The following is a 16,989-nucleotide window of genomic DNA, read 5'->3' on the forward strand; positions in this document are numbered from 1 at the left end:
AAATCATAGGACAGAAGAGAGGGGAATGGTGGGAGTTTGCTCTTCTGTCCGTCTCTGCTGGACTTTGGGGCTGGACTTTGCCCAGTGAGGTTTGGGGATAGCTTGAGCAGCATCTGTCATTGCCCCTCACCTCTTTCTGGGGAAGACATTTCAGATTCTTGCCAAGAAATGGAGTGGAGATGGACTACTACTTTCTTAGAAGGCCATATTTTAGGTACATTGGTTGATCTTTAACTTTCATTTTTGTAGTTGAACTATTTTAGACCTTTAACTTTCATTTTTATAGTTGAACTATTTTAGAAGTTACTTATAGTTTGGTTCATATGCAATTGATAATCTAAAATTTGAGATGAACTGTACCACTTCTTGATTCTGGCATAACACTCTAAGTTTGAGGCTAGGAGTATTTGTTTTGTTAGTGTCACCAATATTACAGGATATTATCTTAGTGCTAGTTTTGTAATTGATGGAAACTCTTACAGTGGTATTTTCTCTAAACTGACCATTTTAATCCCTGAAAAATTTATATTCCGTTGCAGAGTGATAATTATACACATGTCTTCCTCACACTCTTTCCTTTGTAAACACAGATAGAGCTTATTGACCGGGTGGATGACATCTATCGGAACACTTCATGGGACAACGCTGGTTTCAAAGGTTATGGAATACAGATAGAGCAGGTATTTACCAATGGTTGTGGATGTGGCTTTTGTTACTCCGCAGAGTGATGTGATGCAAGTATTTGTAACTCATCTTCGACTCTAATCTTAAAATGTGGACATGCCAGTGAATTGTATAGCATTTTTGAATTAATTATTTACAGATGTGAAGTTTTTTTTCTTAGGCTTGTTGTAGGCAGAAAGCCGCCTTTTGCTGTGATCTTTTTCTGAATTTATGTTGGTTTTATACTCTTCATTGTTTTACTTTATTTGATTATGCTTTGTCTTTGGTTACAATGTTGGCACATATTGTTGAATCCTTAGAAAATTTACTCAAATATGGTGTACATTGGCAGGGCATCTGTACATATAGAACCAGTAGATCTCCCCCCCCCCCCCAATTTTCTGGTTTCTTATAATCTGTTCATAGAGCACATTCAACAATGGATTATTGATGTCATCTTAATTATATCTCATAGTAAACACTGTTTGAAATTGATAAGACTAATTAAAAAGACTTCTAAAGTTGGGTATTGCTTTGGACAGACGTTTAATATGTAAATTATTATCTGTTGTTGTTTCCAGGCTCTTTCTATAAATTAACCATATTCTTATAGGTACTGAGGTATAGGATTTAGAGATTAAGAAACAAAACTTTTGAAATTTTACATCATACTATACTTTATAAATGTTAAACTTTTATAGTACTTGTATAAAACTAAGAGAATTATTTTTCCCTTTTCTATTCTTTTACTGTTTTGCATTTTCTTTTAAGTTGTTATTTGAATAGGTAATATATACACAAGGTACAAAAGCCAGTGAAAAGTAAGTCTCTTCAACCTCTGCCTATTGTCACACCAGCCCCTTTCCCCATGAGATGCCTCCGTGTCGCAAGTCTCATAAGTGCTGTCCCGGAGAGATTCTGTGCATGTATAGCATGTGTCTGTATATGTGTGTATTTGACACATGGTGGTGTGCTCTACTCTTTTGCACCTTGCTTTTTCCATTTGGCGAGTATGTTGGTGATTGTTCCATTATGGTACATAGAAAGCTGCCTCACTTGTCTAAAATAGCTGTATCATGTTCAAATTTTAGGGAACTAATAGATAAAACTCCCTTTGCCTTAAGAACTTGGGACCACTTGGAAAAATAGGTGCAGTAAAGGAGATTAAATATCAGCTTTATAATAATGATGATGGATGGATTGGAGGGTGTGGTTTACGTGTGCAGTCATAGTGGGCTTCCCACCTATTTCATCCTGGAATTGATCTTGACCACCCACCACCAAAGCTGCTGAGCCCTCCCCTGTGAGCTTCCCATGTGGTGGCAGAGCAGAGCAGAACAGACCAGAATACACCCTCTCCAGGCAGGCACATCCATAAGAGAGGCCAGAAATGGCTGACCTGAGATGGCTTTGTTCTTTTCCCTAAACACGCTCACTGGTCAATAACGTTTCGTCTCCTTGGAGTAAAGCCTTTATTCCTTTTTTATTAAAGCGGGATTAACGTGAATTTTTACTATATGTACAAGGAAGAGCTCCTGTTCTTTGTAATCTTTTTGTGGAGTGCAGTGACAGACATCTAATTCTTCTGGGTCTCTGAATCAGTGACTGTAGTTGGAGTAAATATTTTAAGCTTGTGGAACCCAAGTTCTCATTTTGTCAAACTAAATGTAGAGGAAATAAGAGTTGAGGATTACATTTGTAAATTGATAGATAAATAATTCATTGACATACATGTTTTCCATACCATGTGCTTCTCAGTTTGTTTTTAAATGGATATTAGAGCTGAAGAATTTTATGGAATTTTGGTTTTAAAACATTTTTTCTAGAATGGTAGATGATCTTATTTTGAATAGCTAAAAGTGTGGTTATTACTTTAGTCTTCTGCCTTTTTTCTTAAGTGTTCTAAGTATATTGTCTTTTTAAGTATAGATCCGCATTCTCAAGTCTCCACAAGAGGTGAAACCTGGTGAAAGGCACTATAACATGGCAAAAAGTTACCCAAATGAAGAAAAGGATGCTTGGGATGTGAAGATGTTGCTGGAGGTAGGTGGCAGAGTCCTGGATATGCTGTTAGCGCCCTTTGTGGTTTCTAGTACATGGGGCATGTCTGCATCTCAATTAAGGGGTATGATGACAAAGGTAATTGAGAACCAGGAGCAGCCCACCCCAGCTAATCCAGCAATGACCTTACCCCTGTAGCAGGGCAGACAGCAAGATAGGCCAAAAAGTTCTGAAAACGAAAAATGCTAGAAAGCGGTACTTCTTGACCTTAATATCTTTGAGAATCTGGTTGTTGAAGTATTGAGACTTAAGAAAACATATACCCAATATAGACACTTTTTGCACACCATTTTGTTCAGGTTTCTTTGAAACTTATCAGTAGATCTCCCAGGTCAATAATTGTCAAACAGTATGAAAATGTATTAGTAGAAATATAACTTGGAGATCTGAAAGTTTTCTATAGAATTTAAAAACCTCTGTGACTGTATTCTAGTAATAAATCTAAAGATAGCCTAAACATTCTATGCCATATAATTCTTGCCTCAACAGGGTAGGATTGATCCTTTTTGCTACAGATTTCAGTGTCTTGGGTTTGTGTATATGATTGCTTTGTTGTAAAATGACCTTCTGTGAGGTGATAGTGATCTTTTAATAAGTTAGTAAATGTATTGATTTCCTATGGCTGCTCCAACAAGTTACCACAAATTCAGCAGCTTATAACAATACTTATTTATCTAGTCATTTCCATGGGTTAGTCCATGCACAGTGTGGCTCATCAGTCTCACAAGGCAAAAATTAAGTTTTCAAAGCTTGAATGGAGTTAAGGATATTACCAATTCTTTATCCAGGTTGAGATCCAAAGAATGCTGAATGTGTAGAGTACTCTGTGTGGCTTAATCTCCTGTGATCCACTGCCACATTCAGAGGTTCAGACAGCACCGTTCACTTCTAAAGAGGCTTGGCTGAGGTACTAATCTGTTAGTAACAGAGCACCACAGACCCGGCAGCTTAAACAGCAGAAATTTATGTTTTATGGTTCCAGAGGCCGGAAAACCAAGGCAAACTTAAAAAAACAAAACAACAAAAAACCCCTGAGCACCTGGCTGGCTCAGTTGGAAGAGCATGAGACTCTTGATTTTAGGGTTGCAAGTTCGAGCCCAGTGTTGGGTGTAGAGATTACTAAAAATAAATGAACTTAGAAAAAAACAACACAAGCATATACAAAGCCAATAAAATCCTTGAAATACTTTTGAGGGAATCTGGGTAGTAGGTGCTGACATCCCTTGGAAGGAGTATCCAAGCACGGAGACTTACAGATTTGGAATATCCCCAGGGCTGAGCTGCACAGCTCCACACCAGCCCTCTTGGGTTTGAACTGCTATAAAAAGCTCCCAAGTTCTTCCCTATCCTACCGCCTCCCTGACTTGACAGCACTCCACTTCCTACCTATATAGGTGGGTGAAAATGTAGGTGAGGAGGCTTGGTGCCGCACAGTTTGGTGGTTGCTGATGCAGAACTGCAGTCAGTCATAGGGTGTTTTTCTCCAGTGCGTGGTTGAAACTTCTGGTCTGATGTAATTGTTAATCTAATTAAGAATCCTTTTTTTTTTTTTCTTAAAGCAATTTAGCTTTGATATAGCTGAAGAAGCATCTAAAGTCTGCCTAGCACATCTGTTTACGTATCAAGATTTTGATATGGGAACTCTTGGGTTAGCGTATGTTGGTTCTCCCAGAGCAAACAGTCATGGAGGTGTTTGCCCAAAGGGTGAGTTTTCCATTTGTTGTGTGGTTATGTGGGGATGGCAGGTTGATTAGATTATATGGTAATCCTGTATTAAATAAGTGATTTGTCACTGTTACCTTTGTCCTCTAGCTTATTATAGTCCAATTGGAAAGAAGAATATCTATTTGAATAGTGGTTTGACCAGCACAAAAAATTATGGTAAAACCATCCTTACAAAGGTATGTTCTCATGTTTTTTAAAAGGATAGATTTTGATTTTATTGTAGTAGAACCCCAGCTGTATATATTTATGTAGGAATCTTTTTAAAAAGTAATACAAAAAAAATAAAAATAAAAAATAATACATATTCTGTTTGTTTCTGCCTAAAAAAATACATGTGTTTGGTGGGGAATGGGAAAATAAAAAATATAAAGAAAAAGATAAAAGCTACCTGTGAGATTTCTTTTGTTGTTTTTCCTGAAGACACCACTTCCGGAGCCTTTCACCCTGTGGTTTTCTCTGCAGGCTACGTGGCTCCCAGTCCTGCAGTGTAGCTGTCATTTGAAGACCTCCCCAAACTCCCACATTTCCTGGACTTCTTGTTCTTCCTCTTTCTTGATTTAGACCATCCTTTTGGTGTAGTGTATCTTCTAGGAGCTTCCTAAGAAAAGCGTACATGAGAGGAAAATTGAGATTTTTACATATCTGAATATGTCTTTTGTGTTAATGTTAGAATCAATATGGAGTCATTCTGGTTTTTTTAAAGGTTTTATTTATTAATTAATGAGAGGCAGAGAGAGACAGAGACATAGGCAGAAGGAGAAGCAGGCTTCCTGCAGGGAGCCCGATGCGAGACTTGATTCCAGGACCCCAGGATCATGACCTGAGCTGAAGGCAGATGCTCAACCACTGAGCCACCCAGGCGTCCCAGTCCCTCTGATTTCTTTTTTTAAGATTTTATTTATTTATTCATGAGAGACACACAGAAAGAGGCAGAGACATAGGCAGAGAGAGAGAGAAGCAGGCTTCCCGCAGCCTGATATGGGACCCTGAGATCATACCCTGAGCCAAAGGGAGATGCTCAACCATTGAGCCACCCAGGCATTCCAGTCTTTCTGATTTCTTATCCTTTGTACGTGACCTGTTTTTTTCCTTTAGATTTTAGGATCTTATTTTTGCCCAGGTATATCCATTAGGAATGTGTTAGGCACATTCCAGCAAATCCATACAACTAAAAATCCAAATCTTATTCATAAATAAGAGGTGTATTTGCCTCAGTCAGCAAGGTCATGGATAGCATCCTGTGGGTAGCTGCAGCAGCATAGTGATGCTCTCAGGGAGCCAGGATCTTACAGTTTTCATTCAGCCCCTCTGAGCACAAGCCTTTGTCCTCATGCTTCTCATCTGCTCACAAGATGGTTCTCCTCTATGTTGCAGAAAGGGGGATAGAGCCCTGTCTGTCCCTTCTAAAAAAACTCAAAGTCCCACTCTCTGGCTTCTGTTTATGTCTTGCTGGACAGACTCAGTCATGTGACTGACCTGCCCTCAAGGAAATATGGGAAAATGGCTATTTTAGTAGAGTACATTGCCAACGTGAGCAGGATTAGGATTTTTTAAGGAAGAAGGGAGAATGGATATTGATAGGAAATACTGGCCTCTGCTACACTGGTAGTTTGGCTATGATGTTATAGGTGGTGTAGTTTTTTTTTTTTATCCCACTGTGCTGGGCCCTTCAGTCTAGACACTCCCAACTCCCGCAGTCCAACCACTATCCTCTTGTTGATCCCATTTATCAGGACCCCATTTAAGAAAAGCAGGGTGTGGCTGGCTAGAGCAGCTGATGGTTGGATATTAAGAAATAATGTTTTCTTTGCGTGATCCTTAAGGAAGCTGACCTGGTTACAACTCATGAATTGGGACACAATTTTGGAGCAGAACATGATCCGGATGGCCTAGCGGAATGTGCCCCAAATGAGGACCAGGGCGGAAAATACGTTATGTATCCCATAGCTGTGAGTGGAGATCACGAGAACAATAAGGTATGTATCTTTTGGAGCTTTTTTAGGTTAGGAAAGAAAGAGGCTATGTTTAATTATAACGAGAGCACAGAAAAGCATTCCATTCCAGGGATGGAACTGCAAATTATGGAGTACCGTCGAACTTGTTTTTTTTGTTTTAGAGTGAAATGTGGTCCATCAATCTGGTTAAGGCTATCATTTGTACTGTTACTAAGCCAATTGTGTTGATTTGAGCTATATGGAAAATTAGTGATAGCAATGGCTCGTGTTAGAGTTCTAGATGGCAGGGTCTGTGCAGGTTAAAAATTTCATGTCGTTCCTTATATAAGCTGTTATTCATTTTAACTCTACTTAATTTGCATGTTTCATAAACTTTAGCAACAAAATACATAATTTGCCAGATTATAAACTTCCCATGGGAAAGGCCCTCACTTATCTTGTTCACAGCTGTCTCCAGTGCCTAGCAGGGGTACCTAGCACATAGTCATTTGCTGAGTAAATAAATGAATAGTGTGCTAGTGGGGGTTTCTGAGAGTACGCTAGTCCCGTGGGATATCGTAGACGCCTGCAGAAACTTCAAGAGTGGCTACGATGGATTCGTAGAGTCTGAGCTGAAACTGTTCACAGGCATCTGGTTTGTGCATTTCACTTGAGGTTAAGCAGCACAAAGCCTCATGAAGAGAACATAGGTGTTGCCGAGTTAGAGAGGGCTGACCCTAACCAGGAAAGACTGTGAAGTATTTCTCCTGATTTCCTTTTTCAGGTGGGGCCATGGCTCTCTAAAGGCTGGCAAGGAGCTAGAGGAAAGGATTACTCTTGTGTTTCTCTGGCTTTGCTTTGGGAAGTTTCTCTCTTGTGTTTTTTGTCATATTTTTCCTTGGCTATTATGTATAAACATTCTCTTCCCCTCTTGCTTTGTACCTTAAGTTTTATTTTTCCTTTGCTTGATGACTTACACCTCAGGCGCTTTGCCTGCCTCACTTCTGTGTACTCTTCTGACTTGTCACATACCTGGTTGAATTTTCCTCTGCTTTTCAGAGTTGTCTCTGCATTTCTTTTCTTCTTCTTCTTTTTTTTTTTTAATGATTAATTTATTTTTAGAGAGATTGTGTGTATGAGAGCTGGGGTGAGGGGGCAGAGGAGGAGAGAGAATCTCAAGCAGACACCTACGGAATGCAGAGCCTGACACTGGGCTTGATCTCATGACCCCAAGATCACGACTTAAACCAAAACCAAGAGTCAGACGATGAACCGACTGAGCCACCTAGGCGCCCCTGTCTCTGCATTTCTAAGCACATACATTGTAGCTCAGTGCTATTCAGTAGAAGGTTTTGGGATGACGGAAACATTCTGTGTTAATACAGCAGCCACTAGTCACAGGTGGCCGTTGAGCACTCCAGATGTGGCCGGGGAGACCAAGTAACTGGATTTTAAGTTGTTTATTTTATTTATTTTTATTTTTTTTTTATTTTTATTTATTTATTTATTTATTTTTTTTTTTTAAAGATTTATTTATTTATTCATTCAGAGAGAGCAGGAGAGAGGCAGAGACACAGGCAGAGGGAGAAGCAGGCTCCACGCAGGAAGCCCGACGCGGGACTCGATCCTGGGTCTCCAGGATCACACCCCGGGCTGCAGACGGCGCTAAACTGCTGCGCCACCGGGGCTGCCCTTAAGTTGTTTATTTTATTATTTTAAAACTCTGTTTAAATTCAATAGTGGTTGCCTGGGGCTGGAGCTGGGAATGGGAGTTAACTGTAAAAGAACATGAGGGACCTTATTGGGACAAGAACATGTCCACAGGCTGATTTACACTCATTGGAAATCACTGACTTGTGCACTTGAAATGGGTATGAATTTTGTGGTATGTAAAATATGCCTTAATAAAGCTATTAAATAAATAACAGCCACCACTAGCCAGTGTGGGAGCCGAGAGGAAGCAGTGAGCATGCAGAGGAGTTATGAAGCCATGAGTTGATCATTGTTGAAGCTGGTGAGGGGCATGTGGGTGTTCACAATACATTCTGTCCATTTTGCAGATGTGTGAACATTTCTATAGTAGTATGAAATATGTGGTGAGAGAAAAGAAACTAAAATAGTCACATTTGGCTCGTGGCTATAGGATTAGTGCACTATATAGTCATTTGCTTCTTTGTTAGGATGGTGTGAGTACTTTGGGGGAAACTGTCTTACTTTACAGACTCTTCCTCTAAAACTTTTTTTTTTCCTCTAAAACTTCTTTTTTTTTCCTCTAAAACTTCTTCTTTTTTTTTTAATTTTTATTTATTTATGATAGTCACACACAGAGAGAGAGGCAGAGACACAGGCAGAGGGAGAAGCAGGCTCCATGCACCGGAAGCCCGACGTGGGATTCGATCCCGGGTCTCCAGGATCGCGCCCTGGGCCAAAGGCAGGCGCTAAACCGCTGCGCCACCCAGGGATCCCTCCTCTAAAACTTCTAAGTGAGATTTCCCTGGGAGCTCTTCCATGGCCTGGTAATGACACCCTAAGGAGAACCGTGCCTGGCCAGAACCTTTTTTTTTTTTTTTTCTTTTAAATTCAGGAAGTGCCAGTCTATCCACATTGGGCGTAGAGCTTACTTAAAAACAACAACAACAATAACAACAACAACAACAACAACAAAAAACACAACTCTTGGGGCACTTGGCTAGTTCTGTCAGTAGAGCATGTGAGTCTTGATCTCAGGGTCATGAGTGTGAAGCTTATTTAAATAAAAATGGAGGGACAAGGAAAGGAAGTACTAGTTTATCAAAAAAGAAAAATTTATCCATTTATTTATTTTGTCCCAAGCACATCATATTTAGTGTATTTTCTATTAGTTTGGTTTACCCAAGTATCAATCTTCTTATAAAAACACACTGAGCATCTTCTAATTGACATTTTTTTTAAAGATTTATTTATTCATTCAGAGAGAGAGGCAGAGACAGGCAGAGGGAGAAGCAGGCTCCATGCAAGGAGCCGGACATGGGACTCGATCCTGGGTCTCAGGATCACACCTTGGGCTGCAGACGGTGCTGAACCACTGCGCCACTGGGGCTGCCCCTAATCTACATTTTAAAGGAATTCTTTAATTAAAATGTTTGTGAGTAGATTTTAAAGCACCTTGGTTTCCTTGACCTCGAAAGATAGGGCCTGGCACCTCCCACAGATACGCTGCTGAGAAGTGACTTGCCTTGGGCCTTGCTGTCATCAGATGGCACAAGGTGGGTGAGTTCGTAGGAGGGTTTGTTAGCAGAAGAGGAGAGAGTGTGGGAAGGGTGCAAAGAGAAGACCTGACTGAGGTTTTCAGGGAACGTGGAGACCACAGTCCCGTTAGCCTTGCCCAGGAGCCCTACTCAGGGTATGGCTCTGGTAAGTTAGTGAGAGGATTCTTAACTGCTTCCGTGTGAATTCTGATTCCTTAGTGTCTGATCTCCCATGAGTTAACTGCTAAAATTGAGTTTATGAATCTGCAGTGCTCGTGAATAAACCCAGCAGATTCTAATTGCCGGAGGCCTAGACTGAAATAACCAGACCCCTTAAATCTCTTTACTATAGGGCAGCCCCGGTGGCACAGCGATTTAGCGCCGCCTGCAGCCTGGGGTGTGATCCTGGGGACCCGGGATGGAGTCCTGAATCAGGCTTCCTGTATGGAGCCTGCTTCTCCCTCTGCCTGTGTCTTTGCCTCTGTGTGTGTGTGTGTCTCTCTATGAATAATAAATAAATAAATAAATAAATAAATAATAAATAAATCTCTTTACTATAGAATTAATGGGAAGGTACTTAAAAAAAAAAAAAAAGCCAGTTAGTATGTCTGTTTAGGGTGTCTGGATATCTTTCCAAAAGTAATCCTTTCGGTATCTGATTCACAGACCTATGGAGGGTCTTATGCCTCTGCTCCTCAGAGGCTCTTTTCGGGGGGCAAAAGTGAAGCGATTTTAGCAAATGTGCATCATTTGTGGACACCCTGCCCTAGGAGCTAACTACGCAAGGGACCCCTGGGTGGTTCAGTGTTTGAGAGTCTGCCTTAGGCTCAGGTCATGATCCCGGGGTCCTGGGATTGAGTCCCGCATTGGGCTCCCCCGCAGGCAGCTGCCTCCTCCCTCTGCCTGTCTCTCTGCCTCTCTCTCTCTCTGTGTCTCTCATGAATAAATAGATAAAATTAAAAAAAAAAAAAAAACTAGATAAGTTTTTCAAGTTTCTTACTCCCTTTCTGGCTAATTTCAGATGGGTTTGGAAAATGGACTCCGTTTCAGAGCTCCTGGTAAAAATCCCCAAATTTAGAAGACCATTTCCTTGATTCTATATTGCAGGTGGGGGAGCAAGGGTAGAGGCTTCTTTTGGGACATTGATCAACTGTAGAAATCTCAAAGAAACTTAAAATCATGGAGACCCATGTGAATGTTTAGGTAACAATTCATATTTTTATCTAATAGGCTGTATGTAATATACGTCTTACTGTGTTCATCTATTTAGAAGCATTTATTTATTTATTTTATATTATTTTTTATTTAGAAGCTTTATACATGGGTCATTCGTACACATAGCCAGGGAAAAGAGGAGGTAAATCAGAGATAGACTGTGTTTTGCATCCCTGAGTCGTTATGTCCAGGAAGATGATGCTGTATGCTTGATTCTTACTGTCACTGCATTGGTACAGAGTGTCATGCCTGGGGACAGGACAGCATGGAGTCTGGTGGAGCCAGACTGGGTCCTCTCGATGGGATGGACTGGGATGTATGGTCTCAGTGTTTGTATAGCTTGCCTGTGGAGAATTTTAGGCTCTTAACCAAATTCACACCAGTTTTTGAGTACCCTCCTGAGGGAGATAACTTGATTCTGTATAGTTGGCATTTTGAGGTGACAGTGATGGAATTTGGCATTCCTTCACGGTAGCTCAGATTGTGGCTGTTACAGTAAGAGTTTGTCTCTAGGTAAGAAACATAAACACTCCATGGGAATGAATTTTTATTGTTATTTGGTTCCTTTGTGCCCTTTTTTTCTTTTAAGATGTTTTCAAACTGCAGTAAACAGTCCATCTATAAGACCATCGAAAGTAAGTCCCAGGAGTGTTTTCAAGAGCGAAGCAACAAAGTGTGTGGGAACTCCAGGGTGGATGAAGGAGAGGAGTGCGATCCTGGCATCATGTACCTGAACAATGACACGTGCTGTAGTAGCGACTGTATGCTGAGGGCAGGTGTGCAGTGCAGGTGAGTACCTGAGCATCAGGTGAAGGGTGTGTGCACATGTGCGAGTGCATGTTTATCTCTTTTTGTCCTTTACAGCAAGAAAAATGCTTTCTGGAACACAGTGTGACTTTATGTTACAAAGTATTTCATCTTACATACTTTTTGATTCAGGATCCCACAGCTCAGAGAGTCTTTTCTAAGGAAACACAGAGGTGATTTAATGAGGATGTTGCTGGCTGCATTCTTTTGTAGTAACAAGATATTAGACACAGATGACAGTCCTGAGATCTAAATTATTGTGTTTCTGTGCAAAAAAATAGTGTTGGAGAGTACTATTTAGTGGCATAACTAAATGCAGACGAAGTAGTACAAATTAGGAGGTGCCTGTGTTTTCATTTTTCTGACCAGTGCCTGGCTCAGCATAGAAGGGAAAAGTTGGGTTAATGATGGGTAGCAGGTGTGACCATGTAGCATGCTCACTTGTCATGAATATGATGGGGACCAGGACTCTGGCTGCCTGTTTCCTCACTGTTGATGGCCTTGCAGCCCTTGTCTCCCCCCCCCCCCCCGCATCCCTTAAAAAAAAATTACTGTATTAAGTTAATGAAAACCAGGGACATAAAGATGTTTTAAGGATGAGTTCCCCCCCACCTTGGATTTCTGTGTACTTACTCTGCATCACGGCTGCCGCAGTAGGAAGGACAGAGCATCTGTAGGTGGGCTGGTGCCCAGGAAGGCTGAGTGTGCAGGACAGGTGGCCAGGAGGCCTTCTCTGCCATCCTCAGGGCCCCGTGATATGACTGTAGTGTTTGCTGTGGAGCTGACATTTAACTCAAACCATCCTTGTCTGCTTTACCTTTGCAGTGACAGGAACAGTCCTTGCTGTAAAAACTGTCAGTTCGAGACCGCCCAGAAGAAGTGCCAAGAGGCTATTAATGCTACTTGCAAAGGCGTGTCTTATTGCACAGGTGAGTGCCCCTGGTGCTGCTTCTCTTGGGCTACTTTGCTCAGGTGAGTATGTGTGTGTTGGAGACAACACTGTATTTTGTTCACATGAAAATCACCTTCATAATCATACTCCTTAGTTTGAGATACACCTACCATTGGTGCCAGGCCCATTCTACTTGCTTGCTTATTTCTTGCTTTTCGTCCACTTAGTTGTTCTTATAGGCAGCACTATAATGTGTTTAATATTTGCCTCGGAATGTGTATTTCCTTGAAAGATAATATAGTGTTATTTTATGTATGTATGTTTTTTTTATTTAATTTTTTTTTTTTTAGATTTTATTTATTTATTAGAGACAGAGAGAGAGAGAGAGAGAGAGAGAGGGAGAAAGGGAGAAAGGGAGATACAGGCAGGGGGAGAAGCAGGCTCCATGCAGGGAGCCTGATGTGGGACTTGATCCTGGGTCTCCAGGATCATGCCCTAGGCTGAAGGTGGCGCTAAACCGCGGAGCCACCTGGGCTGCCTATATATATGTGTTTTTAACATGCTAGGATAATACTCTACTTTAGATCTCTTTTTAAACTCAATGCAGTATTTTTATGAATTCTCCCTATTGTGCCACCTTTGTCTGTATCCATGTCTGTACATAGTTCGTTGTTTGGGGTACCTGCTGAGTTTACTTGTGTTATTTACTGTCTTTTACTATCTGTTCACTGAGTGTTGGCTTGGATTGCCTACATCTTCTGGCTACTGCAGGTAGGACTAGGACAGTCCATCTCCCATGCCTCTGTCAGGTGTTGTAAGAGTTCCTGGGTGTACATGGAGGAGTAGAATTGCTGGTCTTAATTGTTTTGCCAATCTGAAGAGTGTAAAGGTATCTCCTTTACAAATCTCCTTTTTGAACATCTCCTTATATATGTTAGCCATTCAGATTTTTCCTTTTGTGAAGAGGCAGTTCATATGTTTGGCCCTTATTTATTTGTTTGTTTATATTTTATTTATTTAATTTTATTTTATATTTTATTTAATTTTTATTATTATTATTATTATTATTATTATTATTATTATTATTTTAAAGTGGTCTCCATGCCCAACATGGGGCTTGAATTCATGACTGAGATGAAGAGCTGCATGCTCTGGGGTGCCTGAGTGGTCCAACTCTTGGTTTGGCTCAGGTCGTGATCTCAGGGTTGTGGGATCAAGCCCCACCTTGGGCTCAGCAGGGAGTCTGAGATTATCTCCCTCTCTCTCTGCTGCTACCCCCGATCGTGCACGTGCTCGCTCTCTCTCTCTCTTTTTTCTATTAAATAAATCTTAAAAAAAAAAGTCACATGCTCTAATGACTGAGCCAGCTGGGTGCCGCCATTTGGTCCATTTTTAAAAATTGGGTTTCATGTCTTTTTGCTGTTGCTGAGTTGGAGGAATTCTTGTATGATATTTGATTTGTTTATTTATTTTTTAAAAGATTTTTAGTTTATTTATTCATGAGAGACACAGAGAGAGGCAGAGACACAGGTAGAGGGAGAAGCAGGCTCCCTGTGGGGAGCCCGATGTGGGACTTGATCCCAGGACCCTGGGATCATGACCTGAGCCAAAGGCAGATGCTCAACCAGTGAGCCACACGGGCATCCCTACTCTGGCTTTTAAATGTGCATTTTACAAGATACTGCTCATGCCTCTTACATTCTGAGATATATCAGCAGCATGACCACAGTTTGCAACGTGTCAGGAGCCGGAATGTCTCAATCAGGTTTTCACACAAACATTTTCTAGCTGTGCTCAATGTTTCAGGCTTTATTACAATAATAAAGCAGAGTCAGAAAAATGTTCTTTTTTAAATAAGCATAAGCAGTTTGAAAGAATTTATTCGTTCTTACGAATAGCGTTTTCTTCCCTTGATATTTTATATGAAGTAACAGCTAGCAGAATCTAAAACTCATTGTAAGGACTCGGCGTTCATGATCAAGAGCATAAACACCACCTGGGATCTCATTTGAAGTGAACATTGTTGGTCCCCCTACGCTGGGTGGGGCCTGGGACACCAACAGCTCTGAGGACAGGCCCAGGATTGTGCCACTCGTTTGTTCTACTGGCTGGGTCTGATGCTGTGATACTAGTCTTTTGAGAACAGGTGTTCAGCAGATAGCCATGGGGCATTTTGTATGTGTCTGCGCAGGGCAGCAGCACACCAAAAATGCGGTGGCAGTGCAGTCTCCTCCTTCACTGGCTTGCTGCCCTTTTCCCACACCCTGCTTCCAGCAACAGCAAGTGTGTTATGTGCCCGTCCTGTTGCCACTGAATGCCCAGTGCTGTGAAGGGTTTTGTAAGACCAGAGGCAGATGTGCAGCATCTGTGTTAGTGTGTGGTATATACAGGGTACTTCGTGAAGGGCTGCTTTTGTTTGAGGCAGGGCAGATTCCTTAAATTCGGTGTCACTGCTCCACTGACTGAAGTCTGAGTTCTTTCGGGACTCCGTGGACCGGTCCTATTTGTCAGGTGAAAGGTCAGACCTCCAGCTCTGGTCACCATCCGCTATTCTCATGCAATAGTTCTCTGTGATCGTGTTCCAGAATGAGCCCCTCATTCCATCCTCTCACTTCATGTTAAGAATGCTGCTCATGTTCCAGAATGAGCCCCTCATTCCATCCTCTCACTTCAAGTTAACATCCTTCCTTCTGTGGCTTTTGTTTTGGCTGGAAGAATCACTGATTCACTGAAATATTTGCAGCGTATTTATGGCGTGTGATACGGATTGGATATAAGTTGATTAATAGGTTTGATCTTTGCTCTTGTGGAGCTCACCAGTCTGTGACAGGGGAACCAAAAACACATCATTACTCAGATGTAAATGGAGGGGCGCCTGGGTGGCTCAGTCGGGTTGAGTGCCTGACTCTTGATCTTAGCTCAGGTCTTGATTGCAGGGTTATGAGTTTGAACCCAGCTCTGGGTTCCCCACTGCGCATGGAGCTTTCTTTAAAAAAAAAAAAGGTGGGCAGCCCCGGTGGCTCAGCAGTTTGGTGCCTCCTTCAGCCCAGGGTGTGATCCTGGAGACCCGGGATCGAGTCCCAGGTCAGGCTCTCTGCATGGAGCCTGCTTCTCCCTCTGCCTGTGTCTCTGCCCCTCTCTCTCTGTCTCTCATGAATAAATAAATAAAATCTTCAAAAAAAAAAAAAAAGATGTAAATTGCAAAATGTGTGCTTGAAGGAGAGAACTGTAGCTATAGCAATGGAGCACAATGGGGTGAAAGGGCCTCTAGAGGCCTGGGTGGGGGCCTGAAGGGGTCTGGGGGAGACTATTGAGCCAGATTTAAAGGATGAGAAAAAGCCAACCACCCTGCATGGTGGAAACGAGAGCGTTCCAGGTAGACCGAAGAGAGTATGTTATGGTTCTGAGGGCAGAGCCCTTAGGTGAAGAAATTGGAGGCCGGCTGAGGTGAGGGCTTGGAAGTGGCCACTGGGGAGGCCGCAGGGGCCCGGCTGGCTGCTGCCCTGAGCCTTCCTGCAGAGCTTGGATTTCAGTCCAAGTAACTGCTGTAATGTTTGTTGTGTAGCGTGTACGTATTACATATGTATATATTCTGTCATATGAAGTTATGTTTCACAATAAAAAGGTAGAAGCAAAATGTTAAATAGTCGCTGAGGGGTTGTTTGGGAGCACAGGGACCCGCACTGCCCCGAGCTAGGTACCTGGCCCGGCCCGTGCAGTGCCGACTGTGGGAATCAGAGGCCTGCCCGGTAGGATTGGTGGCCATGTGACTCGTTGTGACCTGTGTGCTTCTTGTGTGCTTCCAGGTAACAGCAGTGAGTGCCCGCCTCCTGGAAATGCTGCAGATGACACCGTGTGCTTGGATCTCGGCAAGTGTAAAGATGGGAAGTGTGTTCCTTTCTGTGAGAGGGAGCAGCACCTGGAGTCCTGTGCATGTAATGGTGAGCACATGTCCGTGCTGCGTCCGTGCAGGAGGGAAGATGATCTTTGTTCACAGTCTCCTCCCTTTGAGGGTCCAGCAGGGGCCACTGCTGGCTGGACAGTGGCAAGAACCCGGGCAGGGGAAGCGTGGTCTGTGAGAACTCTGTGGATTCAGATCCTGGCTTGTCTGTGAAATGTCGTGGTGGTCTTCCTTCTTGCTGCATTTTCAGACCATGTGGCAGCATTAGGGGCGGGATAGGAGGGGATCTTGTTGCCATGAGTGGGTCGATGGGGGTCTGTCCTCACCACCCCGCCTACCCCCCCAACGTCTTAGACACCGTGAGTATAGCAGGAGCTGTCTGTAGCCTCCTGGCAGTGAGTTCTGACGCTCCCTCAGGACGTAAGCCAGAGAGCAGATTCCAGGATCTGACCCTGTGTGTCAGGGTATCTGCTGTTGTCACCAGGGCTGAGCCTGCTGCCCTCTGCTCCCTGCCAGATGTCTGGGGCAGGGGCCTTGCTTAGTGATGGTTGGTGACAACATGCT

The 16,989-nt window shown here is 42.5% G+C and overlaps 1 protein-coding gene across 6 annotated transcripts in view; it reads left to right on the forward strand.

Moving 5' to 3' along the window:
* The window catches only part of ADAM17 (ADAM metallopeptidase domain 17), a 49,636-nt gene that overhangs the window by 25,668 nt on the left and 6,979 nt on the right, over positions 1-16,989 (forward strand). For 5 of the 6 annotated variants that reach the window (XM_072771140.1, XM_072771141.1, XM_072771139.1 and 2 more), the window contains 8 exons: positions 591-680; positions 2,593-2,706; positions 4,284-4,428; positions 4,537-4,625; positions 6,273-6,425; positions 11,415-11,614; positions 12,458-12,561; positions 16,331-16,465. In XM_072771140.1, the coding sequence (XP_072627241.1) occupies positions 591-680; positions 2,593-2,706; positions 4,284-4,428; positions 4,537-4,625; positions 6,273-6,425; positions 11,415-11,614; positions 12,458-12,561; positions 16,331-16,465 (1,030 nt within the window). Of the gene's footprint in view, positions 1-590; positions 681-2,587; positions 2,707-4,283; positions 4,429-4,536; positions 4,626-6,272; positions 6,426-11,414; positions 11,615-12,457; positions 12,562-16,330; positions 16,466-16,989 lie in introns of those variants that run through there. The other variant, XM_072771143.1, reaches the window with a different exon arrangement.

The sequence above is a fragment of the Canis lupus genome, chromosome 12 (genome assembly GCF_048164855.1).
Source record: "Canis lupus baileyi chromosome 12, mCanLup2.hap1, whole genome shotgun sequence".
NCBI classification, from domain to species: Eukaryota; Metazoa; Chordata; class Mammalia; order Carnivora; family Canidae; genus Canis; species Canis lupus.